Genomic DNA, 25394 nt, shown 5'->3' with positions numbered 1-25394 from the left:
AGAACAGTAGTTATTTGACCCTACAGGTGCTGTAAAGTAAACAGTTAACAGTATGGACTGGGGCAGTTACCTGTCATCGCGGTGGCGTGCCCAAGGATCCTGTTCTCGGTGGATCTGCTGACTGGGCCAGTGACCGCAGTACAGTTCTCTTTTTACACAAGCTCCTTTGGAGCAAGGTAATCCAGTAATCTCACTCTCTGTAAACATCTCATTGGCTGATTGACTGTGTGCGTGTGGCGGCACACACACTCACTTTCTCACTGACTTGGCTAATTAGCTAGTACAACTAGTAAGACCCCATTAAAATGTAAAATTTTAACCCAAGCACCACAGGTTTGAGAAGAGTTTTTATATCTGCATACATTAGATTTTAGTCTAATCTGCATGCATTTATCTGCATCTGTCTGTTGCTCACTGTCACGCACATGGAGTCTGGTCTGGCCAGTACTACTCCGATCTGATGCCCCGAGATTTGTACAGGTGACAGAAGGTGAGTCAAAATCCTGGAGGGCTGATTAATGATTAGAGGAGATTAACAAGAGGGCGAGCGCTGGGCCAGCAGACTCACTCTGATGCAGCCGACATCCAAACGTCTGCTCTGTGTGTGACCGTAGCTAGCCTTCCTCCACCGCCCCTTAAGGATAAGCGCTACGATGACCGTTAGCATAGCGAGAAAAGGAAACTCAAAACAACTCGAAGCTGAGAGAGAGGACCTTCAGGACTGACCATGTGAACGTTTCCCAGAATAAGGTACGTGTGGTGGGCTATGTAGCTTGTCTGTGGGGATGGTCTGTGTTCGGTAAACTGGGCGGATGGAGGGAATGTCTGTCGGTCAACTGAGGGTGGGTTCATTTCCTCGCGGCGCTGGCCTTACAGGTGTTGTGATGCATTGTGTTGTCAAGCCTTTCCATCAAAGCGACAAGTGTCTGATATCAACTATTGGATGTTTTGGGAGTATTGTTGCAGGGTCTTTTCTTGTTCTAAATGTACAAAGGCTGTTCATGTTGTTGGGTGAACATGCAGTAGGTCAAATCATTTTTCATTCATGTCTGAAAATGGGCAAATTTATATTTAACACAGGTTTTCAAAAAAACCGTTTTGTTATAAGTGATATGGATTCATTTTATTTCTCAGGCCGGCCAAAAGCTACAAATGGAGTTGCGTGTTGAGGATATGGATCATATCCAATGAACTAAGCTGCTTATGTGTTACCTTCAGAGGGTTCCGATCCATGACCTTTCCCCCTCCCCAAAGACACCCTAAACCATCTAGATCCCCACCCATCCACCACCTCTCCTCCACCCACCACAATCCAACCAGGACCTCAAATGGAACTACCAAACCCGATCTAAGATGGCCGTCTTGAAGGTGAAATTCACCAAGACCAGCCGGGACAAGCTTGCCCAGGTTCTGTGGATCTTGAACTGGATCTCTGTGGTGACAGGAGTCATCTTGTTCAGCCTGGGTCTGTTCCTCAAGGTGGAGATCAACAAGCGCTGGGAGCTGATGGCCGAGAGGGACATCCAGTACGTCCCCAACATGCTGATCACCGTGGGCCTCGTCGCCTGTGGCATCAACTTCCTGGGCGGGAAAATCTGCTACGACTGTGTGGACAACACCAAGTTCCTGCGCTGGAAGCTCCTGATGCTCCCGTACATCGTCTGCACCTTCTTCTTCACCTTCTCCGTCCTGGTGGGGGCGCTCATGTGCTACGGCATGCGCAGCGAGCTGGAGGAGTCTCTGACCCTGGGGCTCCGGGACGCCATGCGCTACTACAAGGATACGGACACGCCGGGCCGATGCTTCCTGAAGAGCACCGTGGACCTGCTGCAGATCCAGTTCCAGTGCTGTGGGAACGCGGGCTTCAAGGACTGGTTCCAGATCCAGTGGGTCAGCAGCCGCTACCTGGACCTAAGCAGCAAGGAGGTGGTGGAGTGAGTAGACCCCGTGTGCCCGTTGTCCTGTCTCAGTGATCGTGGGTCACACTGGGTGACTCGTGGAGCATGTTGCATCTGGGCTCGTCAGAAGGTCATACTGTAGGTAGAACCACTTCTACGTCGAGAGTCTCATCGATACACACGTAAAGATGCACGCCCCAAGGAGTCACTGGTTAAAGCACACTACTAAGGCTAAGACAGGGGTCCGGGTTTGATTCTGGCACGGCCCGTTTCCTGCATGTCTTCCTCTCTGTGTCTGTCTGTCTCTGTCTGTCTCTGTCTTTGTCTGTCTATCTCTCTCTCCACTTTTGTCTCTCCCCAACTGTCTCTCTCAATACAAACAAAGCTGAAAAGGGATGCAAAAAAACAAGTAAATAAAGAAACATCGGAAACACCGCATGAGTGTTTGTTTTTGTCCCTTTCCTGGCGTCCAGCCGTCTGCGGAGCAACGTGGAGGGGAAATACTTGATGGACGGCGTGCCCTTCAGCTGTTGTAACATCGACTCCCCTCGGCCCTGCATCCAGCACCAGATAACCAACAACTCAGCCCACTTCAACTACGACTCCCAGACAGAGGAGCTGAACCTGTGGATGAAGGGCTGCCGTCAGGCCCTGCTGGAACACTACACCAGCATCATGCAGTCCATCGGTCTGATCGTCCTCATCATCTGGCTGTTCGAGGTCAGAGACACCGTGTTTGGCTGGAGAAACAATGCGTTGTATTTTGATCTGTGAGGATTGTAATCTGTTTTGAGGGAGACGAAACACAAAAGTGTGTGTGTGTTTGCGCGTGTGTGTGTGTGTGCTTGGGCTGTGTTTCCAACTGTGACTTTGTGTATTCCGACTGTGAGGGGAGGACCATTTCTCTTCCTTGCATGCTTAGTAGTATTGTTCATTCACTTTGCACGCTGCCTAATCCCTCCCTAAATCTCTGTTGTTACATTATCTCCGTGTTATCCACCCAGCTTGCTCTGTGGACAGATCATGAAGGACAGTCCCAAAATACCCCTGCCACATGCACTTTTGCTTTAAACATATAATAATTATATATCACTGTTTGTGAGCTATGATTACTACCAGTGTCCTATATACTGTACATTCATTATACAGAGTAAAAGGCCTTTTTACATTTGGCATTTTATTCATTTAGCAGTCGCTTTTGTTCAAAGTGACATTTACTGAAGAACAGTAGATAAAGGATCAGAAGTATATCTTTCTTGTCCTTCTCTGCGTCCTGCAGTTGTCGGTGCTGACGGGGGTTCGCTACCTCCAGACCTCCATGGAGAACCTGCTGAGGCAGGGGGACCCCAACTCCGAGTCTGAAGGCTGGCTGCTGGAGAACAGCTTCGTGGAGACGGCCCGCTCCAACTTCAACATCATCAAGAGCCTGGGGAAGAACAACCAGATCCACACGGCCGACAACGGAGACCCCAACATGGACGTCCCCTCCACGGCCCACTACGGCCCAGATAACGTGCCCCCGAGCAGACACCCGTGGAGGGTTGACCACGGAGCTGAGACCTCGCCTCAGAGCCCCCTCTCCTGAAAGCCCCCAGAGCCCCAGAGCCCCCTCTCCTGAGATCCCCCTCGCCCCAGAGCCCCCTCTCCTGAGATCCCCCTCGCCCCAGAGCCCCCTCGCCCCAGAGCCCCCTCGCCCCAGAGCCCCCTCGCCCCAGAGCCCCCTCTCCTGAGAGCCCCCCTCGCCCCAGAGCCCCCTCTCCTGAGAGCCTTCCTCGCCCCAGAGCCCCCTCTCCTGAGAGCCCCCCTCGCCCCAGAGCCCCCTCAAGGTCTCTCGAAGACAGAAACAAACATGGCTACCATCATCATTCTAACAGCCTTGTCCCGGAGAACCTTCCAATCTTAGCATCATGAGGCCTGTCAGTCTTACACTACATTGTGAGTCCGTGAGAGTCTGGATTGCTCTTGTGGCGAGATTGGCTGATGGGAGACTGTAATCTGATTCTAATCTTGGAAGATTTATAAGAGAATTTATATAGACAATTTATATTTCTATAGTTAAAGCCAAATAGTACCTGACAACAAACTGTAATCCAGTGAAAGGCCTATCAAGGAATATGTTCATTCCATAGCCTGTAACGGCTTAAACACAGCATGTCAACATGTACTTGTCTGGTAAACTCAAAAAATATTTCATGTGCCTCAGTCTAAATACTGTATAACAATAGGGGCATGGGATGTGACCAGATTATGCAGACTGTGTCCAATTTAAAGCCAACCACTGTTAACCTACAATGTTTTCCCAATTAAAACCGGTTAAAAATGCAAGTAAGGAGTTTTTAGAAACAAATGTAATTTTAAGAATTTCAAACTAATTCTGTTCTGACATCCTGTTTACTGTTCATACTGTACAAACACACTAGTTTTATGCTTGCTGGCAATCACTCAAATTCTTAATCTACGTCCCGATGAAGCCTTTAGTGGATGGTTCTAGGCTACTAATGGAGGGGGTTATGCTCTGCAAGAGGAGTTTGATGCATACTGAGGGAATACCTTATGTAGCGCTCTAGTGCTGTAGGACTGAGGGATCACAGTGCTACTGTACGTTGTGACATTTTCTCATTGCCATACTTACATTAATTAATCAAAGTCTGAATTACTGTTGCCCTCGGCGTTTGTGCGTTATCAAAATGATATTTTTTTTGTTCACAACTAAAAGTGCACATGACTGGTATCAGACGTTCGAAGCACTGCCTCCACAGGAGCACAAAGCACTGGCAAAATTCACACACTTTCGAGAACAAGCCCAGGTGCTATTTTTGTATTGTACTTAGAAGAGACCATGAACTTTTCATACAATAAAACATATTGTTATTGTGTGTGTGTGTGATATGTGTGTGTGTGATGTGTGTGTGTGTGATATGTGTGTGTGATATGTGAGGACTGAGGGAGACAGGAGGGGGTCTTCAGGACCCTCCCCTGATGGCCGTGCTCATAATCTGGGAGCTAATTGGATTTCAGTTTCCCATCTCAGCTCGTCGGTCAGCACACACACACATCCGTTTACTAAAACACAAAGTCAAGGGGAAAAAGGACTTAGATATCTCCTTGCAAATGATAGTATCATTATCTTGTTATGGTTATTATAATATCGCTGAGACTAACAGGTTCTGAGTAATATTTCATTGTCAAAACAGAGATAGTAAAAAAAAAAAACAATAGTAAAGGACATCGCGTGGTCACGCACAGCTCAGGAGACAATCATCTACTGTAGATATCTTTATTTAAACAGCCCAGGGAGACGATCATGTACTGTAGATATCTTTATTTAAACAGCCCAGGGAGACGATCATGTACTGTAGATATCTTTATTTAAACAGCCCAGTTATCACACAGCAGTGTCAGGCAATGCACATGAGGAAAATACAACACAGTATTTGCACACACCTTCAAAATCCTGAAAAAGCTGATGTATAAACGTCCACTTCATTATTCTTACTGTGATGTTGATCCTCTTCGATTTATTATTGTGATTCAAATGTGTACATATTTAGCGTTCAAGTGTTACTATTGGAAATATACATATTTAACTGAATATCCGCAGTAATTGCAACAATCCTGATTTAATAGATAACAGGTAAAATGTTACATTCAGAAACATACATATACATGTTTACAGTTTCAGTTCTATGATACCCATGAACAATTTAAGTCTGGCTAACGTCCAGTCTGTAGCTAGCCTGAAAGGGTAGTTTGTGATGTGATGATTATCACAGTGAATGAAGCGTTTCCCCAGATACTTTAGAGAACAAACCCAGATACGCATGCTTTGAAAATATACCGTAAATGTCTGGTAATTACTGAATATTATTTTATGTAGTTACTGTAAAACAACAAACAGATGGGATAATTTCAGACCCAAAGCCTGTAGATGTGATTCATTGAAAAATTATTTGCTTTCGTACACTCAAATACTGAAATCTGTAATTATGTAATCGTTTAAATTGCTTACTTGTATATGTGATTTCTACCACTGTATACAATCTGTGACAATCAGAAACTTGGGTTTGGTGTCATGCAAAACCTCATGATCGAAAGCACAAAAAGAGAAGCAGATCGCATGATCCCAAAGCCATCACCCCAACTTCAACACAAAGAATATTAAATAAACAAATGCCATCGCAGAGGACAGACTAAAGACATCCACAAATTAAGTGATGCTGACAAACAAATTGGGATGTATTCGATTATTATTTCTTTATTTGAAAGAAAGAAAAAAAAAACTAACAAACAAACAAAAAAAAGGATGTGGAAAGGTGTGGGTGGGGGGGTAAAGAGAGGGAGAGAGAGAGAGGGAGAGAGAGAGAGCAAGAGAGAGAGAGCGAGCGAGCGAGAAAGAGAGAGAACTATTCCAAAGAAAACTAAAAGTTCTCTCACACGGGCAGTCAATCAAAATAAAACAAGGCGACTTTCTTCATCTCCTCAATGTCCTTGTTCCCGTGGCAACCTGGACGTCCTCAGGGAGCTCCTGGAGGAGGCCCCTCCCCTGTGAGGACGTGTGTGTGTGTGTGTGTGTGTGTGTGGAGAAGCCAGCAGGCTGCTCTCAGGAAGTCCCCTTGTTCCCAGCGGCTCACAGCATCTGCCACTCAAAGGCGAACATGACGTTGACCACTTCCAGGCTGCGGGCAATCTCCTCCAGGACGCAGTGATGCTGCCACAGCTGCTGGAGCTTCCTGTAGCGCTCAGGGCACAGGTGCAGGGGGTTGCCCCTCCTGGTGAACACACACACCACACACACACACACCACACACACACACCACACACACACAAGACCAACACGACACACAGAATCAGTGACGAGTCTTATCTGTCCAAACGGTTTGATGTCTGGTAGCTTTCAACAACACAGAGCCTCACACTCTAAAGCGTCAGGGTGAGCAGTGAGAGAGGTGAGGGGACTTACACCAGCTGGGGGTCTGTCTCCCCGTAGTCGTCCAGGTACGGAGGGGGATAAGTGCTTCCTCTTGTCCTGCTGGCCATGAGCACGATCTCACACTCCCGGATCCTGGTGGAAACAATCCCAGTAGTTAATAATAATAAATAAGAAAACGCATTCAACTTATAGGGAGCGCTTTTCTAAACGATCAAAGAAGCTTCACAGAGGAAAACCATCCATGTATAAATAAGTCGTTTAAAAACGAGGAGCTATTAATATTGATGAGGTGCATAGGGAGTACTACAAGTCATTCATCGAGTCCTGGAGCTGCAGCTGTGGTTCCAGCACCCACCTGAGGAACATTCCCACCCCCGCCCAGCAGGTGGCAGCACTCACCTGAGGAACATTCCCACCCCCGCCCCGCAGGTGGCAGCGTGGGCCGTGCAGGCGCCCACGTCCTCCCCGTTCAGCTGCACCTGACAGCAGCTGCTCTGGGAGCACAGCATGGTGCCGCAGAACAGACACAGCGTGGGGTGTTTCCTCTCATCGTCGCTGGAGCTGGGGCACCTGGGGGAGGGGGAGGGGGTGGGGGTGGGAGAGAGAGGGGGAGAGCGGGTGGGAGAGAGAGAGAGAGAGCGGGTGGGAGAGAGAGAGAGAGCGGGTGGGAGAGAGAGAGAGAGAGAGCGGGTGGGAGAGAGAGAGAGAGAGAGAGCGGGTGGGAGAGAGAGAGAGAGAGAGAGCGGGTGGGAGAGAGAGAGAGAGAGAGCGGGTGGGAGAGAGAGAGAGAGAGAGAGCGGGTGGGAGAGAGAGAGAGAGAGAGCGGGTGGGAGAGAGAGAGAGAGAGAGAGAGAGAGCGGGTGGGAGAGAGAGAGAGAGCGGGTGGGAGAGAGAGAGAGAGAGAGAGAGAGAGAGCGGGTGGGAGAGAGAGAGAGAGAGAGAGAGAGAGAGAGAGAGAGAGAGAGAGAGAGAGAGAGAGAGAGAGAGAGAGAGAGAGAGAGAGAGAGAGGGGGGGGGGGGAGAGGGGGAGAGAGAGAGAGGGGGTGGGAGAGAGAGGGGGAGAGAGCGAGAGCGGGTGGGGAGAGGGAGAGAGAGAGAGCGGGTGGGAGAGGGAGAGAGAGACAGAGAGCGGGTGGGAGAGGGAGATAGAGAGAGAGAGCGGGTGGGAGAGAGAGAGACAGAGAGAGAGACAGAGAGAGAGACAGAGAGAGAGAGACAGAGAGAGAGAGAGAGAGAGAGGGGGTGGGAGAGAGAGGGGGTCACCCACGGTGTCACTCTGGTGTGGGCTGTCAGGTGCGTGCATTCAGAGCAGGGGCCCCATACTTACTGAAAGTGACTGGCTTGATTGAGAAGAGCGCTATAATCTTCGGGAAGATTAATTAAGCGATTCCCTCTCCGGGGATACCTGTAGCCAATAATGACATTAGATCAGCTCAACCTGTAGAGCACATGCTGATAGCAGACGTGTCTGATTGGGATAAGGCCTCATCATGAAGCAGGTGGTACAACTGACCTGATAGTCTGGATTTCCCCTTTCAGGGCTTTGGTTACAACTGGGCTGCCACACCACCTGAGAAGGAGCAGCATCAACAACACTTCACCTCCAAACACACTACAAGCAGATGACACTGTAGATCATAAACTTATTATTAATATAATAATTTAAACCGATTTAGCTGAGGCTTTGTTCCCAAGCAATGTGCGGGGTGGGTGACGGTGGGATTTGAACCTGCAACCTCTTGATCTGTGGTGGAATGCTCCTCCGCTGAGCTGTAGCTGTAGCTAGGTAAGTGTAGCTACGCCTGACAGGTGTGTGAGGTGAGCCTACCTGTGCATCAAGGGGGAGACTGTTTCCTTGTGCTCCTGGAACAGCAGGAACAGATTGGAGGGCAGGGCCAGGTAACTGCACAGCGCCGCCATCTGGCTCTGAGGTGTCACTGCAACGCCCAAGACGAGTGCGGGTCAGGCATCTCAATCACACATTCATACATGCAGAGATGGCAAAAGTACACACATCCTTCACTCAAGTAGAAGTGGGCTCTGGTCAAAGTTTAAGTACTGACTACACCTTTTCACTCAAGTTAAAGTAGACAAGTGTGGGCTCTGATATATAGTTATTATAAACAATTATTTGAAAATATCAGTTGAACCTTTGAAACTTTTTTTTATTTTAACTTTTGAAAGAAAAAAAAGTTTTCATTCTTTGTAAATGTAAAGAGCTGCTCCATGGTAAACTTACGTTTATTGTCCGTAATAGCCAGGAAAAAAAAAAAGTGCGCAGTGACAATAACTAATATTGACCACACTGGAAGCCTGACGTACCTTCAGAGCTGGAGAGGTCCTCCGGAGGGGACACTCCAGTTAGGCAGCTGAAGAAGAGGGCGGAGCAGCGCAGGAAGGGCATGACCCCCCTTCTGACCTGGTCAGCCACGGCGCTGCCAGCCACCCCGGGCCTCAGCCTGGAGGAAGCAGGACAGGGTGAGACTGGAGCCAGCCCCGGGGCTGAGGTGAGCAGGACAGGGTGAGACTGGAGCCAGCCCCGAGGCTGAGGTGAGCAGGACAGGGTGAGACTGGAGCCAGCCCCGGGGCTGAGGTGAGCAGGACAGGGTGAGACTGGAGCCAGCCCCGGGACTGAGGTGAGCAGGACAGGGTGAGAGGAGGTGAAACTTTGGCCGAATCCCAATACTCCCCCTTACCCCTTCTCCCTAACCCTTAATTTAACCCAAGCCCTTGGCCCTCGAAACTGAGGGTTAAGGGCTACAAATCCCTAAGAAATGGGACACCACTTGGTTACTGGTACATCATCGATATCTCCAAAGCCAGTAGTGTTATGCACTGATTTCAAATGAAATTCGCTCCTAATGGAGTTTACTTAAAACTGTAGACATGCTAGTCAGAGAAATGCGAGATTGTTGTGCAAATCAGTTTCAATTAGGAAAATGGTTGCAAATATATATATATATATATACACACACAGGACTGTGTATACCACAAAACAAGACTGTCACGATTTTTTAATCAATTAATTGAGACGAAAATCTTAAATTGATCGGACTCTCTGGATGATCTGGTCGCCATTGTTGCCAGTCGCGCAGTATTCACATAGCCCTAGGTTTCAAGTAAGATCCCGATCTTACTTGGTTTTAAAGGGTGTATACCCCTTAGTCTTAGCCCTACCCCTAGCTCAAAAAGAGTATTGGGACACCACTACCTCTCACGGGAATGAGCAAAACTAAGGGGAAGGGGAAGTGGGAGTATTGGGATTGGGCCTTACCCCTGGCAGAGCTGGGACACGGTGGAGTAGAGCTCAGCTGCTGCTCTGCTCTCCTCTACTCCCTCCTCCACGGCACACACTGCAGGGAAATCTGCGCACACACACACACACACACACACACACACACAGAGACACACACACAGGAAATGGGAGGGTATAGCTCCATGGTATAGCACTTCTACAGCAATCCAAAAAGTTGCATGTTCAGATCACCGTGTGCGTGTGTGCGGTCGTGTGTGTGTGTGTGTGTGTGGTGGTGTGTGGCGCGCGGTCGTACCCGGGCAGGAGAGCAGCACCTGCAGGGTGTGAGCCATGGTGACCAGGTGCATGATGTGCAGGTGGTTGTAGGCAGAGCTGAGCGCTGAGGGCTGCAGGTCCACAGCCTTCTCCTGGTACAGGGCTGGAACAGCCAGCACCAGCCCCACCTGGGAGCACACACAGCCACCACACACACACAGCCATCACACAGCCATCACAAACACACACACACACACACATCACACACACCACACACGTTTGGATCAAAGCACTTCGGATGTTTTTGTGATCATCGTGTGTTAGGCAGTCAGCTGCTGTAATGGAGATTTTGCACTGTACTTCTTAGTAACTGAGATGTGATCACCGTGCCTGGTAACCGAGACGTGTGGTTACCAAGACAACCCTGACTAAGCACTTAATTTAGTCATTTAGCAGATACTCTTATTCAGATCCTCCATTTTCTGGGGTACTTTCTATGTGCACAATTTGTATGCCACTTTGTATAAAAGCGTTTGCTAAATGATTAAAATGTCAAATGTAACGTGGCAGGGTTAGTAAGGGTGAGGTACCACAGCCTGCACAGGGGGGGCGACGGAGAGCTCACCAGGAGGTGGAAGCAGTCCACCTCGAGGAGCGAAGGAGTGATGTCCGAGCTGAAGGAGGGCAGCAGGACTGCAGGCAGGGAGAGGGATACAATTATCAAAATAAATACAAAGTGTGCAGGCCTGTCCCAGCAGCCTTCCTGGCTACATACCCCCCAGCATGTCTGTGAAGTACTGCTGGATGAGGCCCTCAGAGCTCCGGTTCCGCTGAGCGGCAGAGAACTGGACCACCGCTTTCAGTCCCGCCAGCTGGAACACAAAACACACGCAGAACGCGCAGAACGTCAGAGAACCGGCCAACCAAACACTCGGATGCTCAGTGACCAATCCTGTGAGAGCTGTCGGACCTGTCTGTTCTGTAAGGAGCCAATCAGAGGCTTGTCCTCCTCCTGCAGCATGTTTTCTAGACGGAAGATGAGCACATGTTAGCACGAGCTGAACTCTGGTAACAGACTGAAGAGAACAAGTGACAGGAGAGGGGGAAGCCAGATGGAAGAGTGGAATAAGCCTTCAAGCACTTTATATACAGTACTGTGCAAAGGTCTTAGTCACCCAACATATATATACATATAATATACATATTTTATAATATATATAATATATATTATAACATTCTTTTAAATTGTCGGTTATGTTTTCTTGTTTAGTCTTTTCATGTGTTAAAGCATTTTTGCTTGACTTTTTGTCTTTTTTATTAGACCGTTGCACTATACAGTACATCGCTTCGAGACAAAAGCATCTGCTGAATGGATAAAAGATGAAGGTGTAAAGGAGGTGGTTGGAGGGATGCGGTCGAACCGATGGCCTGGATGGTGAAGGCACAGGTGTTCCAGGCCATGATGGGCACCAGGGGGCACAGCTCGTTCACCGGGGTCTTCAGCCCCACCCGGTGGACAGTGTTGGCACACACCACCAGCATCTCCGCTATGCTGACAGAGAACTTCCTCCTGCAGGGCAAGACCACACATCGCCTTTCTATTACCACCTGATGTAATAACAATTAATAATAAAACAATAAAATGTTATTCTATTATTATTATAATTTACGATAATGCTTTTATTTGAATGTAATAATTAAATGTTTTACTTATGTTATTATACAGTATATATTAATAATGATATAAATTATAATAATACATGTATTTATATATGTAGCAGACAATAGCACACATGATTCTACTAATTAGCTGGTTGATCCGTTGACTAGGGTTGGTATATCAGGTCAAATAAGTGTGGTTGGAGCAAAGCCCAACAGGCAGGTAGCTTTGCAGGAACAGGGTGGGGGGGGCAGCCCTGAGCTGCAGGAACAGGGTGGGGGGGGCAGCCCTGTGCTGCAGGAACAGGGTGGTTCAGTGTTACAGGGAACGGACCGATGAGAGCGGCTGATGTTGATGACTCACGGTTCCTGTACTCCGAAGCTGAGGATGGAGCGGAAGTCTGGCTGTCCGTGTCCACAGAGACCTGCTCCCCCCACCTCGCCGGCCTCTCCACACACCTCTGGAAAACAGCAAGAGAGTCACTCTAGAAACCAGGGGCTGACTTGGAGAACAGCAATCAAATCAAATCAAAGAGGTAGGGTTAGAGTTGTTAACACTCCCTGAGAGATGGACTTGAGTCCTCTGATCCTGATGAGGGTTTAGCAGTTAGGGTTCAAGGGTTAAGGTTTAGGGGTTAAGGTTTAGGGCTCAAGGGTTAGGGGTGTGGGATTAAGGCTGGGGTTTGGGGTTAGGGTTCTTACCGGCTCCCTGAGAGATAGACTTGAGTCCTCTGATTCTGGCTGAGATGATCTGGATCCAACGAGGCAAGGTCAGAAGCTGGCCCACCAACTCAGCATCCTCACTACACACAGAGGAACCACGGGGTCACCACACCACCTACACCCAGTGGGTTCACTCCACACACACAAGGCCTCTTCCTGGGCTCCAGGAGGGGCAGGAGGGGCGTGGGCGGGCCGGAGGGGCGTGGGCGGGCCGGAGGGACGTACTAGTTGAGGGAGAGAGGCTCCAGGGGGATGATGGGGACCACGGTGTTGCACAGGGACTTGCAGAGGGGACACAGGTACTCCCCGTTCTCCAGGTCGATGATCAGCTCGGCGTGGAGGCGAGTCCGTGTAGTGTTCTGCACCGCCTCGAAATACCTGGAACACACACACACACACACACACACAGACACACACAGAAAGGTCCAGATTGAGCAAAAAGGATCCAGATCCACAGAGATGACAGGCTATGGAGTGATCGCGGACATTGGGGCGCGTATGTGACCTGCGGTGACTCACTTCTGCCAGCAGGTGGCGTGCATGACGTGGCCGCAGCTCCCGGTGTGGGTCCCCACGGCCAGGTCCGGAGGCATGAACAGGGGATACGTTTCTGGGGCGCAAAGGAAACAACACGACATCTCGTCCAACAGATACCAGGCTCAGACACGGGATGTTAAATAACAATAAACATAAATAAACCCTAAATCCAAGTGAGACACTGACTGTCGGCCTGGCTGGGGACCCTGCCCCTGTTCTGGGTAAGCACGGTGGAGCTCTGGACGCAGGCTGTCAGCACCATGGCGGGGGAGAGGGCCTGGGCCTCCTGCTCCTCCTGACACAGGATGCAGGTGAGGATCTCCCGCTCAGCCGGAGTGGACCCCCGCTGGGGCCCCACCGCCACGCACAGCTCCCTCAGCTCCATGGCAACGCTGCAGGACGGGGGGGGGGGGGGCACATCCATGAGGGGGGGCAGGAGGGAGGGGGGGGGGCGTCCAGTAACCGCGGGGTTGGAGGTTTGATCCGAGTCTACGAGGCTCTGGATAAAAGTGTCCGCTAAACGAACACGTTTCTCATCTCTTCCTCCTCACCTCTCAGTAGAAGCCATAGCCTCGCCCTGATTCCCGCTGTCTGGCATGTTGTCGTACAACATTTTGTTGGACTCGATAAAGTTTTTCTGCATGGCCGACATCTGGGCCATGATCTTCTGGCGGTGGAGTTTGGCCGCCTCGGCCTTCCTCTTCCTCTCCGCCTTCTCCTTGTCCTGGACGTTCTGGGCCAGGTAGAGACTGAGGGTGAGAAACTACAGCTACCCTGGACCATGACATTAGGATAACCCTGCTCATCTAGCAATTTACATTTAGTCATTTAACAGACGCTCTTATCCAGAGCGACTTACAGTCGCATCCTGAATTTTCGGTTTTGGTTTCGACCAAGAACTTTCATTTCGATGCATCACTAGTTTAGACCCCCATGTGGTTTGCGCTCACCTCCTCTGGCTTGCTGGTCTCCATGCTCATGGATGCTGCTGGACTCGACTTCTCTCTAAGGCACTTCACCATCTCAAACATCTTGGACAGACATGGAAAGCACATGTTCACAGCTGTGCCTCACCATGTGGGACCTTCAGAGAGCTTCCAGGGGTGAAGGGCTCACCTTGAGATTCCAGCTGATCATGTCTTTCTGGGCTTCCAGTGACGGGAGACTCTTGACTTTAGTGAGCAGGTGGAACACCGACTTGCCGTGCTCCGAGCCGATTTCTGGAACAGCAGCACAAAAAACATCTCAAAAGCGGCCAAGGATGAAAACATACGATTTCTCTCCCGTAAGATGAAATCCTGAATTCTTTCTCAGTCATCTTAAACATTCTAAGGAAGGCACCACCCTTGAGCAGGTGGTTAGTAATAATTGAATTGACTAAATAAATGACTTCAATGTGTACTCATCGAATAAGGAGGCCGTATTGTGTCAATAATGTGAAAAGAAGACTGTCACTCACGGCGGGCCTTGAGGCTGAAGTCAAAGGTCACCTCCTCCACGGAGCTGGCCTCCAGCTGGGTCTTCTCCTCCTGCAGCCCCTGGGCTATGAGGTGGACGGCCTGGGAGGAACACACACACACACACACCAGACACGTCACACACACACACACTGCTTGACTACAGAACTGCGTGTGTGGCGCGTGTGTGGTGTGTTCACGTGAAGACCTAGTCAGAAGGCGCAGAGAGAAGACAAGCAGACGTACTCTCTGGATCATGGCCTCGGTCCACTGGGTGGCGCGGTCCTCCACGGCTCTCTGCAGGACTCGTCTGAGGACGTGGATCAGGACGTCGCAGCACAGCAGGCGCACGATGCTGGAGAAGGCCGGGCAGAAGGGGGGAGGCACTGGGGGGCGCAGGGCTGGACACAGTGGAGGTCACAAGAGAACACACACATAAGCAAAACCCAGTACGGCTCCAGAAGGGAAACAGATATATACTTACATAGTACAAACATACTTACAAATACTTAAGTTGTCAATAAGTATGGGACTATACTAAATCAGAATGTTTGAAATACACTTCCAATTGTGTATAAAATTGATTAAGCTCACATGTAATAGATTTAAATGAGATCTAGTTAGAATAAGTAGGCTGTTATCTGATGAACCTGTACCTTTATCACTGCCCTCCTGTGTTCTCTTCTTCTTTTGAGCATCTTCAGCCTGCAGGAAAGACAGGGGTTAGTTCATCACCAGGACAGACAGGGGTTAGTTCATCACCAGGACAGACACTAACACACAACAAGAGGAGGCGACACAGGTGGAAAACTCCAAAGCTCTCGTCCTACCTTGCTGTGCTGAGATTTAGAGTAGTGGTAGTAGAAGGGATTAAACTCCGCCAGACATTCCTTTTTGACTTCGTACACGCCATGACCAGAGACACCAGGTTTCCTAAGGACAGGGTCAACACAGGGTCAAGAGAGGGTCAACACAGGGTCAAGAGTAACGGCAGGTATTTGCTCTCGTATCAAACCCTTTCCACTCACTTGAAGGTGGAGACCTTGGGGATGACAGTCTCCAGGCCAGTCTCATGGCTCTCCTGTGGAGACAGGAAGAGGCAGTCAGGAACGCGTCTTCATAATCATGTCTTCTAGAGTAGTTAACAAAATAACTAGGAGTGGTCGATCAGATGTGGTTGGCAGGAGGTATGGTGTATTATGGGATGTGGTGTGGCGTCTCACGTTCTCAGGCAGGCCCTTCACCAGGCTGCTGTGAGCCATGGGCTCGATGCAGAGCAGGTGGATCACCTCCCTCACAGTCACATCCTCCTTGGTCACGTGACTGAGGCCAGGAACGTACCGCTCCCCTGAGGCACAAGTCGCTCTGGGTGAGATTGGGCACTGGCTCACGTTTAATATCAAAAGACTCAGAGAAACAGAGAGACAGACAGAGAGAGAGAGAGAGAGAGAGAGAGAGAGAGAGAGAGAGAGACTTACCAACGATGATGATGAGGAGGAAAAGCATCTCTTCAGTCAGGCGATTCCACTGTTTCAAGAGTTCCTGCCCAGACCATCAGAACATCATCAGCCCATCACACTAAAGTCAACAAGGATTATGATCTATCCAGCAGATGTGGATGTTGCTTACTTGATCCTTGCTAGAGGTGCTTCCATTAAAAACATCAAAGAGCTCAAATCTGAGCAGGATCAGCATGACAAAGTGGTTTGGGTCCATTTTGGAAGCTGCAATCTGTGGAGAAGGTCAATACATCTGTTAATTAGCAACACACACAAAAACAAGGTTGTAACAGAAATGCTGTGATTGACGAGCGCTAACCTGTAGCATGATGATGTCCTTGTCAAACATCTCATCCCTGCATTTCACATCCTGATAGTAATACACCTGGAAACAACAGGACCAAGTTAAAGTTAGCGTAGTATTTCTTGTGTCGTAGTGTGTCATCAGGTCATAAGTTTGGTAGGGTAGCGCCACACTGGCCCCCCTCCCCTCCCACCCCACTGGCCCCCCTCCCACCCCCCCTGGCCCCCCTCCCACCCCCCTGGCCCCCCTCCCACCCCCACTGGCCCCCCTCCCCTCCCACCCCACTGGCCCCCCTCCCACCCCCCCTGGCCCCCCTCCCACCCCCCCTGGCCCCCCTCCCACCCCCCTGGCCCCCCTCCCACCACCCCCTGGCACCCCTCCCCTCCCACCCCCCCTGGACCCCCTCCCACCCCACTGGCCACCCTCCCACCACCCCCTGGCTCCCCTCCCACCACCCCCTGGCTCCCCTCCCACCCCCCTGGCTCCCCTCCCACCCCCCTGGCTCCCCTCCCACCCCCCTGGCCCCCCTCCCCTCCTACCTGGCTGACCAGCGAGAGGCCGTTCCTGCGCCACATCTCAGCTGACACCTGGGCAGCCAGCACCAGACAACGCAGGGGGTGCTCAGCCAGGTATGTGAAGTCACAGCTCTCCTGGAACACACACACACACACACGTGAAGTCACAGCTATCTTGGAACACACACACACACACACACATCTCGTCTTTCAGGATAATAACACAGCACTGGTTGACTGGCTGGCTGGCTGATTAACTGGCTGATTAACTGGCTGATTAACTGGCTGATTAACTGATTAACTGGCTGATTAACTGGCTGACTGGCTGATTAACTGGCACACCGCAACAAACTTCTTCCAACTAACTTGCTCCCAAATGGTGGAAGTCCATTCGGAACACAATTAGGAAGTGAATCATCAAAGTCAGGTTAGATAATAACGTCTGACTTCACTTACTACATCCAGATCCTCGTGGAGGCGTGTGACTGCTCCTGTTTGGCAGAGGGACACATACAGGCCTGGGAACACAAGAAACCACCAGTCAGCCTTAACAGAAGACAACCAACACATCCTGTTTAGAGTCATACACGCTGTTCCTCAGACATTTCCATGAAGTCATTCGATCTTGATCTTCTGCTGGACTTTCCACATGAACTATTTGTACGTTACTTTGCATTCAAGTGTCTATATTAAATCTCTATGACAACTTAAGTCCCCAGGCAGAAAAATTGTTTATTTACAAATCAAATTAAATCTATATATTATAGATTCAAAAATATATTTATATTTTTCTCCACAACTTTTTGGAAATTGTGCGATTTAGTATTTTCACATCATTTACTGACCAGCTTTAATATATGTAAGCATGTTTGGTATTAATAGTATCCGGGATAATACTAATAATACTTTATAAGTCTAGTATTTTTCCATTGGAGTGTCCAGGGTGCAGTGACCTGAGGAAGCCACTAGAGGGAGCGAGCGTCCTCACCGGCCAGCAGTCTGGAGATGGGCAGGTGGATGCTGACTGGCTCCTGAGACACCTTGTACGGCCGGATGTGGAGGATCTGTTTGCACATGTAGTAGTCTGTGGGCTCGCTCAGGAGGGGCTGGTTGTTGCAGCGCATCAGAGCCCGGTGGCACTCCTTGAAGGCCAGAAGCAGCACCTCTTCCTGGGGAGGAGGAGCAAACACGGAGCCCTGTCAGGTTCAGGTTCATGTTCAGGTTCACTGGTTCATGTTCTGGTTCTCTGGTTCAGCTTCAGGTTTACCACGACTGTGGTTAGGGTTAGGGTTGGAGTTGGGGTAATGCAGAAGGTGAACCTGACCCAGTAGTGGAGGTGTGTGGACAGAGGACTCACATCAGACGTGCACCAGTCCTGGAACATGGCCAGGATGTGTCTCAGCTGGATCTGGATGGAGAAGCCGGCCTCCCACTCCGGCTCCACCTCGATGTGCTGCCCCAACTGCCGTTTCACCTCCTCCATACCCTGACGAGAACCAGCGGGCTTTAGGACCCCCACGTCTGAGACCCACCAGCACACGTACCTGCGACTGAACCAATCATCTGTCCCTCGGGACGTGTGGAAGTACCTGCATGCAGTTGAGGAGTCCCAGGAAGACCCGGAGACCTTCTAGAAACTGCTTCCTGAGCTCCTCCGTCCACAACGAGGGCTTGCTGATCAGAATGTACCTGGGAAGAGAAGACGCGGGGCCGCGGGAGTGAGTCCCGGCTCAGCGACAGGAAGTGGAGCGCGGCGGGGGGGGGGGGAGAGGCAGAGGGCGTCGCCGTCACCTGAGGTCGCGGAAGATCATCTGGATGCGGAAGAACTTGTCGGAGTTGTAGCCCTGGAAGTGGAAGCGATGGTTGACGTCCAGGTGTTCCCGGAGCAGATCTATCACCGTGTCGACGATCACCTTGATCACGTTCCCTTCCTCGATAAGCTGCCTGGCCTACACACACACACACACAGGGCAGAGGAGCGAGACCAGTAGCTGACAGACAGGAGTTTATTTTCCTTATGTCACATACAATATCTCTGGTTATAGGTTACAACCTTTCACGAGGGAAACATTTGTCTTAAACGTGTCCGTTTGTGAGGGCAGCTCCTACCAGTGTGGGTACAGTGAAGATCTGTACCGACAGAGCTGTGATGGATATACTCTTCTCATGGTCGTCACTGATGAAGTCTCTCTGTAGTTGCATGTAGTGCTAACAGGGACACAGGGGTGGTCAGAGGGGGAGGGATGTGAGCCACAATGCAGAGCACGCCAAACCCACGTCAGAGCGGATCTGAGCCTGGTACCTTAGTGAACTCAATGGCAAACAGCCTCTTGTACTCCGTCTCCATCAGCAAGCTGCAGAAAATCAATTCGTGGACTATCTTGCGAGCTCCTGGTGGAAAAGCGTAGAGGAGATCAGTGTCGTGTGATCCACCAGAAAGAATATAAAAACATGGGTTGAATGATCTCCCACTCACCCAACCCCCACCCCCCCCCCCTAGTCAGGACCCAATGAGAGCCCAGGGGAGTGCTTGCCTTTGTAGAGTCTGGCGTCCTGCAGCATGAGCAGGCTGATGAGGCACTGTCCGCTCCCCGCTCCGCCAGCCTCCAGGGCCACCTGGCAGAACACCTGTCTGAAACCCCCTGACCCAACGCACAACATGTTCCGTCTCAGCTCGTAGGGGTCAGATGGCTGAGCGCTTAGCGAGTCGGGCTAGTAATCAGAAGGTTGCTGGTTCGATTCCCGGCAGTGAAAAATGATGTTGTGTCCTTGGGTAAGGCACTTCACCTTACTTGAATGGGGAGGAATGTCCCTGTACTTACTGTAAGTCGCTCTGGATAAGAGCGTCTGCTAAAGGACTAAATGTAAGCTCCCACGGAGAGCTCACATAGCACGCGGGGAGGAGACAGGACTCCTTCCGGCCTACAGAGGGAGACACTGTGTGCATTGGTGTAGGGGGACGTCGGCTGTGATACCTGAGTAGCCTATGATCTGCTGGAACCAGGTGCCCAGGCGCAGCGCGAAGCTCTGGTGGGCCATGACGGCCGAGTGGAGGATCTCCACACGCAGAGGCTGCATGGAGATGTGCTCCGAGTTGGACTGAAACACACACACACACACACACACACAGGGGAGAGGGGGGTCAGAGAGGACCCTTCACACACGGGACAGCAGGGCGGCAGTGGTGAGGTGTGTGCTTTACCCGGATGAGGTCGTTAGCTTGCTGGCAGGATCGAAGCGTTCCTCGTTTGACCGCACGGCGGCCCTGCAGGCAGAAGACAGGAAGACAGAGTTGATAAGGTCTCGTGACACACGGCTTTGTCTCAAACCAATGCTGGTCGTCCCTACGTCAACATTCCAGTATGTGAGGTCATCTGAGTACATTTCAAACCCTTTCTGAGCACATTTCAAAGCAATTCAGCAACAAACCCACTAATTCTATTAGTGCCTAAATTATTACAGGGTCTGTAACAGGACATATAGTATAACAACATTATAATATATTAAATGATTTTCCCGATAACATAAACATAAAGTGTTAACTACATGGCTATTTAGTGTCGTACAGGTTACCAGTAGAACTGAAAAATAAATGTATGTTTCTACTTGAGCAGTCAAAATGATTGAATTGTAGGTTTGCCAGATGCTGGGGGAACCCAGACAGTACCTCTTTGTCGATGAGGGCAGTGTGTGTCTGGGCCTCAGCGTGGTCACAGTTGACAGAGCGCTGCAGTGTGTAGATCACATGCTCGTACGAGTGGTGCTCATCGTTGTACAGCACGCAGTAGTAGGTGTTCTCCTTCACCCTGCGCAGGAAGAAACGTTGCTATGGTGACACGTCCTGGACGTCTCGTTCAGATCCAGGATAGATAATACTAATGACTGGTATCTTTATTTATTCTTTTAAAGTATTTCTGCCTTTATTATTTTTCTGAGGTAAAGTATAGTCCGACAGGAAAGCAGGGGGAGAGAGAGAGAGGATGACATGCAGCACAGGGCCCAGTCCGGATTCGAACCGAGGCCACTGCAATTATCTGGCTACCCATAATAATAATGAACACTTTTACTCAAAGCGACAAAACCATATAGGGAGGGATTTGAACTGGCAACCTATAGACCAGCAGTCAGAAGCTCTTGCTCTTACACACTTATATCTGTGGGTATTACAGTGATGTCACGTCCTGCTCGTCAGAAGCACTTATATCTGTGGGTATTACAGTGATGTCACGTCCTGCTCGTCAGAAGCACTTATATCTGTGGGTATTCCAGTGATGTCACGTCCTGCTCGTCAGAAGCAGCGTGAGCAGCCTGCAGTACCTGGGCTGCAGCTCTGCTGGGAGCTCGTTCTTCTCCTCCCAGACCAGCAGGTCTGTGGTGTAGCTGAGCAGCACCTGGAACAGCTTCCGAGCACGCTCCTCTAGACCAGACTCCAGGGTGTCCTCCTACAGGGGGAACGCAGCACTGCATCAACCATGACAACTGTGAGCGGAACTAGCGAGGAAAGGATTATACCACGAGCCTGGCTGCCAGCCCAACTTAGCCCCGCCCACAAACAAATTTGGTCGGGAAGTTGGGTCTGGGATCGCTCAGTTGGGGAAAAAGTAGGCTATGTCCAAACAGGAGCTGTTCGGACCAATCCAATTGTCAGGGCGGGCTTTATACGATGATGGACAGATGATCAACAGCAACGTAATCAACGACGTCACCAAAGAGCGCTTGGGTTGAATTTGTTTTCAACAAACAACATACTACGTTGCTCTGATTGGTTGTGGGTATATCCAATTGAGAGAAGAGGGATTTTTTTTACGAGTTCGGTTGAAACACGCCCCATACTCACAGCCCAACGGAGCGGTTTCAGACTCATATTCTGACTAGAATTATGAGTATGACAACGTCAGGCTATCATACTACGCCTTTAGGTCACAAATCAAAACACACATTGGTGTGAATGTGTTCACTGAATCTGTGACGAAAGAGTTCTTGTGAAAATAATAAAGCCTGCAAATCATTTCCAGAACACAGTTTAACTTGGCAAGTGTTCAAGACACTGTTACTGTTCCACTCCACTAAGTCCCTGCTTCCTCTGCTCTGAAACGTTGCTTAAAAACACGACACTTCTGGCCCCCCACCATTTACATCTACATTTTGTTGTTTAGCAGACGCTCTTATCCAGAGCGACTTACAGTAAGTACAGGGACATTCCCCGAGACAAGTAGGGTGAAGTGCCTTGCCCAAGGACACAACGTCACTTTGGCACAGCCAGGAATCAAACTGGCGACCTTCAGATTACTAGCCCGACTCCCTAACCGCTCAGCCACCTGCCTCCCCCATGCACCATTTTCAGTAACGGCTCCATTTGCAAAACCAGGAAGAATATTTGACCATATAAGACCACAACAGGCAGTCTCTCCACAGCCAATTAGAATCCCCCGGGAACCAGACCAACAATTCAGCACAGCAGAATTTCAAGCAACCATCAGACATGTGACACATATCCACTACAATACAACAACACGACATCCTGTCACGCTGCCTGCTACCTCACACAACCACATCAGCACAGGGCACTGAACATGTTTCTAACAGGAACCACTGCCTGTGTGGGAGCTTTCAACCTTCCGACTGAAACCCACTGAGACCAACTCAGCCTTCTTACTACTGTCAGGTGAGGTGTCACCGTTACAGGCACAGGAAAACAGAAAGCAGACCTTGACAGTCATGGCTTTGATGGAAGCACCTGCTGTGGATGGAAACAGGCCGACCTAATACTTGGCCTAAGCCTGCTGTGTTTGCTCAAGGCTCATGGACCTGATCTTATCAAGCCAGGGATTTTACATACGGAGAAAGCTTGAGACAACATACACCTGGACTCCACCTGGACTTATTGAACAGTTCTGCTCATATACAACAGACTATTATGCGTTCCAAGACTGTCCATGCAACTTGATTATGAATACAACACAGAATACAGTGACTTTATAATGTAAGATATGTCTTAAAGACCCCCACCATACTCTCATCCAACTTATTTTCCGTTAGGTGTCCTCTGCACCCACCATCCAACTATCTCCATCCTCTCAACTGTATTTGTTGAAGTGAAGCAGGTCATCACAGTGTCATTTTCCCAGACACTTGCTTCCCCCCTGAGCCAAAAGAGCCATATCTGGCTCAAGACAGGAAATGATGTATTCTGGAGTTTATTGACACTGAATGGAAAAGAACGTGCTGTACCCCCCCCCCCTCCTCCTCTTTTCCGGTTGTTATGTAACCCACCGTTTCCATGGCAGTGGACGCTCCGAGGTCGTGTGCAGAGCAGCAGGGCCCGGTCTTCCAGGCCTCCAGGTCACCACAGTCACAGAAGCCCCCACCCGAGGATGCGTGCATCTGGGAAACACACACACACGTGTCACCGAGGCACAGGAACAGATGGACCACAACAGCAGAGGCAGGAGGACATTGTTGATATTGTTGTTGCTGCTATTTCCATCGCAACAACAGAGGGATATTCCATTTCAACAATGCAAGCAAATACTTCCTCCAAACAATCCTAGCCAAACACAATTAGCTTGAATTAGAGCAACCAGACATTTATTTTCCATTTTGTATGTGGAAAGGCTTCAGGACTTTAATAGGGAAAACACACTGCACGTTGTCTGAAATAGAGATAGCTTTTCTTTTGTCCTACAAAGTATTTTTACACATTCAGAAATCATAAGATTGTAGGCAGACAATATACCGCTACGAACATGAATACAGTATTAGTTCTAAACTTTGTAATCCGGATGACAAATATAGCTCTTTAGCTTTCAGACTACGTGGATAAAACCATTCAAATGAAAGGAGGATTAGACAGGAACCTACTTTATATCGATGACCTTTGTGCACACTGTCCTGGAAGCAGTCCATGCACAGTACGCAGGTGGGATCAATTGCACAATCCCTGCAAGCAGACCCAAGGGAAGTTAGATTAGTCATTTGATCATCTGCATGTCAACAGCTGACTGATATCTCCACACACACACACACGCAAACACACTCACGCAGACACACTGCCGAGACTGCTGAGTTCACTCATGAATAATTCAAGAAGTACTTAACGCTTAGGAGGTGTTGTGTGAAGTGATCATAATAAAAAATTTAAAAAATGAATTAACGACTAAACAAAGTGTAGATATCTGCATTTGGACATCTTAGATATCTTGGTAGTGTTTTTTGAAGGGCTACAACTTGATAAAGACCAGAGGCCTTAACCAACGACCGGTATGAAAGCCTAGTAACAGAACATCAGTGGCCCTCTTCTGACCTGCAGGAGTACACCGTCTCTCCCTCTTTGAAGACCCGTCCACACAGCTGGGAGGAGGCGCTGCCTTGCTTCAGCTTTTCCAGCCCAGCCCTGGGGTCCTCGGCAAACAGGAAGCACTCCAGAGGCTGGAGAAGCCTAGCCTGCACCTGCTCCTCCTCATCCTGAGGATTGGAGTCCTCCAGGCAGTAGATCTGTGGCACCTGCTCCATCAAGTGACAGAGCAACTCCGCCCCGCTGTCGGCAGCGTCTCTCCATCTCTGCGGGACAGAAGTTTACAACACCTGGATTAGGCTGCCTGAGAATTAACCTCCACTCCCATACAGGCAGAATTTACCGCAATATCACAGGCATCCGATTTCATCAGCTAATCAAGCTAGTTATAGAACATTTCAACAGTTACACTGTATAAACATATCGTTTCTAACGTGTGATTGGGATTCTTACTCAAAGCACTAGCTATCTAGTTTATCATTTATAATGTGCAGTATTGAACAGGGTTTTGATCCAGCCGTTTAAGTTTTGCTTTACATCGCTGACAGTTTGGCAGTTTGACGACAACACATGTTCTTGAATACCTCTTCGACATATAAAGTAGATGACTTGTTCTTCGTATTCCAGCAATTAACATTCTATGACAGAATCAAAACATCAACATGCTAAGTGCTGGATTTCTTGTTCAGTCTACGCTAGTACACTAGCATGGGCTGCGCAGGCAGAATGTTCACGCTGTACCTAATGCTACGGTAACATACCTTTCAAATATAATGTGGAATTGTATCGTATACATGGCTTTTCTAAATATGGTTCATATGACAACACCACTGTTTTACATTTACAACACAAAATATCATACCTTACTGAGCTCCAGCCCGTCAAATGTTTTTTCACCTTCCGCCATATTCCAAATGCCGTAAAGACTAACCGGGAGAAATTCTGGCGTAACCTAGACCTTTTTGCGACGGTCCTTGCCCAGAATTTATTCCAAAATATCGTAAAGTAGAAAAATTACATTTACTGTACATCATTTAAGTGTAAATAGCTTTCGTTTGGACTGTAAC

General features: G+C 49.4%; 2 protein-coding genes across 2 annotated transcripts; one reads left to right on the top strand and one right to left on the bottom strand.

Moving 5' to 3' along the window:
- Positions 1 to 206: 206 nt before the first annotated feature.
- On the top strand, positions 207 to 3511 carry prph2la (peripherin 2-like a). The gene is made up of 4 exons (XM_084681159.1): positions 207 to 750; positions 1135 to 1934; positions 2372 to 2618; positions 3178 to 3511. Exons 2-4 carry the CDS (start codon positions 1354 to 1356, stop codon positions 3481 to 3483), a joined length of 1134 nt encoding a protein of 377 aa, XP_084537285.1. The 5' UTR covers positions 207 to 750; positions 1135 to 1353; the 3' UTR covers positions 3484 to 3511.
- A 2616-nt stretch (positions 3512 to 6127) lies between these two features.
- ubr1 (ubiquitin protein ligase E3 component n-recognin 1) lies at positions 6128 to 25323 on the bottom strand. Its single transcript, XM_084681057.1, has 47 exons — positions 25190 to 25323; positions 24337 to 24593; positions 23895 to 23973; positions 23307 to 23417; positions 21351 to 21475; positions 20701 to 20839; positions 20236 to 20298; positions 20009 to 20132; positions 19568 to 19675; positions 19336 to 19424; positions 19143 to 19241; positions 18825 to 18982; positions 18623 to 18722; positions 18391 to 18519; positions 18022 to 18202; positions 17490 to 17551; positions 17058 to 17168; positions 16534 to 16599; positions 16345 to 16446; positions 16194 to 16257; positions 15939 to 16063; positions 15744 to 15796; positions 15546 to 15648; positions 15372 to 15420; positions 14962 to 15116; positions 14718 to 14817; positions 14375 to 14478; positions 14209 to 14289; positions 13810 to 13991; positions 13445 to 13650; positions 13241 to 13331; positions 12947 to 13099; positions 12701 to 12801; positions 12363 to 12459; positions 11761 to 11909; positions 11310 to 11365; positions 11115 to 11211; positions 10965 to 11032; positions 10380 to 10527; positions 10103 to 10193; positions 9151 to 9287; positions 8657 to 8765; positions 8342 to 8398; positions 8156 to 8233; positions 7228 to 7398; positions 6859 to 6960; positions 6128 to 6667 (listed from the first exon to the last, which is right to left on the bottom strand). The coding sequence occupies exons 1-47, from the start codon at positions 25232 to 25234 to the stop codon at positions 6526 to 6528; spliced, it is 5217 nt and encodes a 1738-aa protein (XP_084537183.1). The 5' UTR covers positions 25235 to 25323; the 3' UTR covers positions 6128 to 6525.
- Positions 25324 to 25394: the final 71 nt, after the last annotated feature.

The sequence above is a fragment of the Hypomesus nipponensis genome, chromosome 3 (genome assembly GCF_054491055.1).
Source record: "Hypomesus nipponensis isolate SF chromosome 3, ASM5449105v1, whole genome shotgun sequence".
NCBI lineage: Eukaryota > Metazoa > Chordata > Actinopteri > Osmeriformes > Osmeridae > Hypomesus > Hypomesus nipponensis.
The sequence above is the reverse complement of the archived record's forward strand: the minus strand, read 5'-3'. Positions and strand labels throughout refer to the sequence as shown.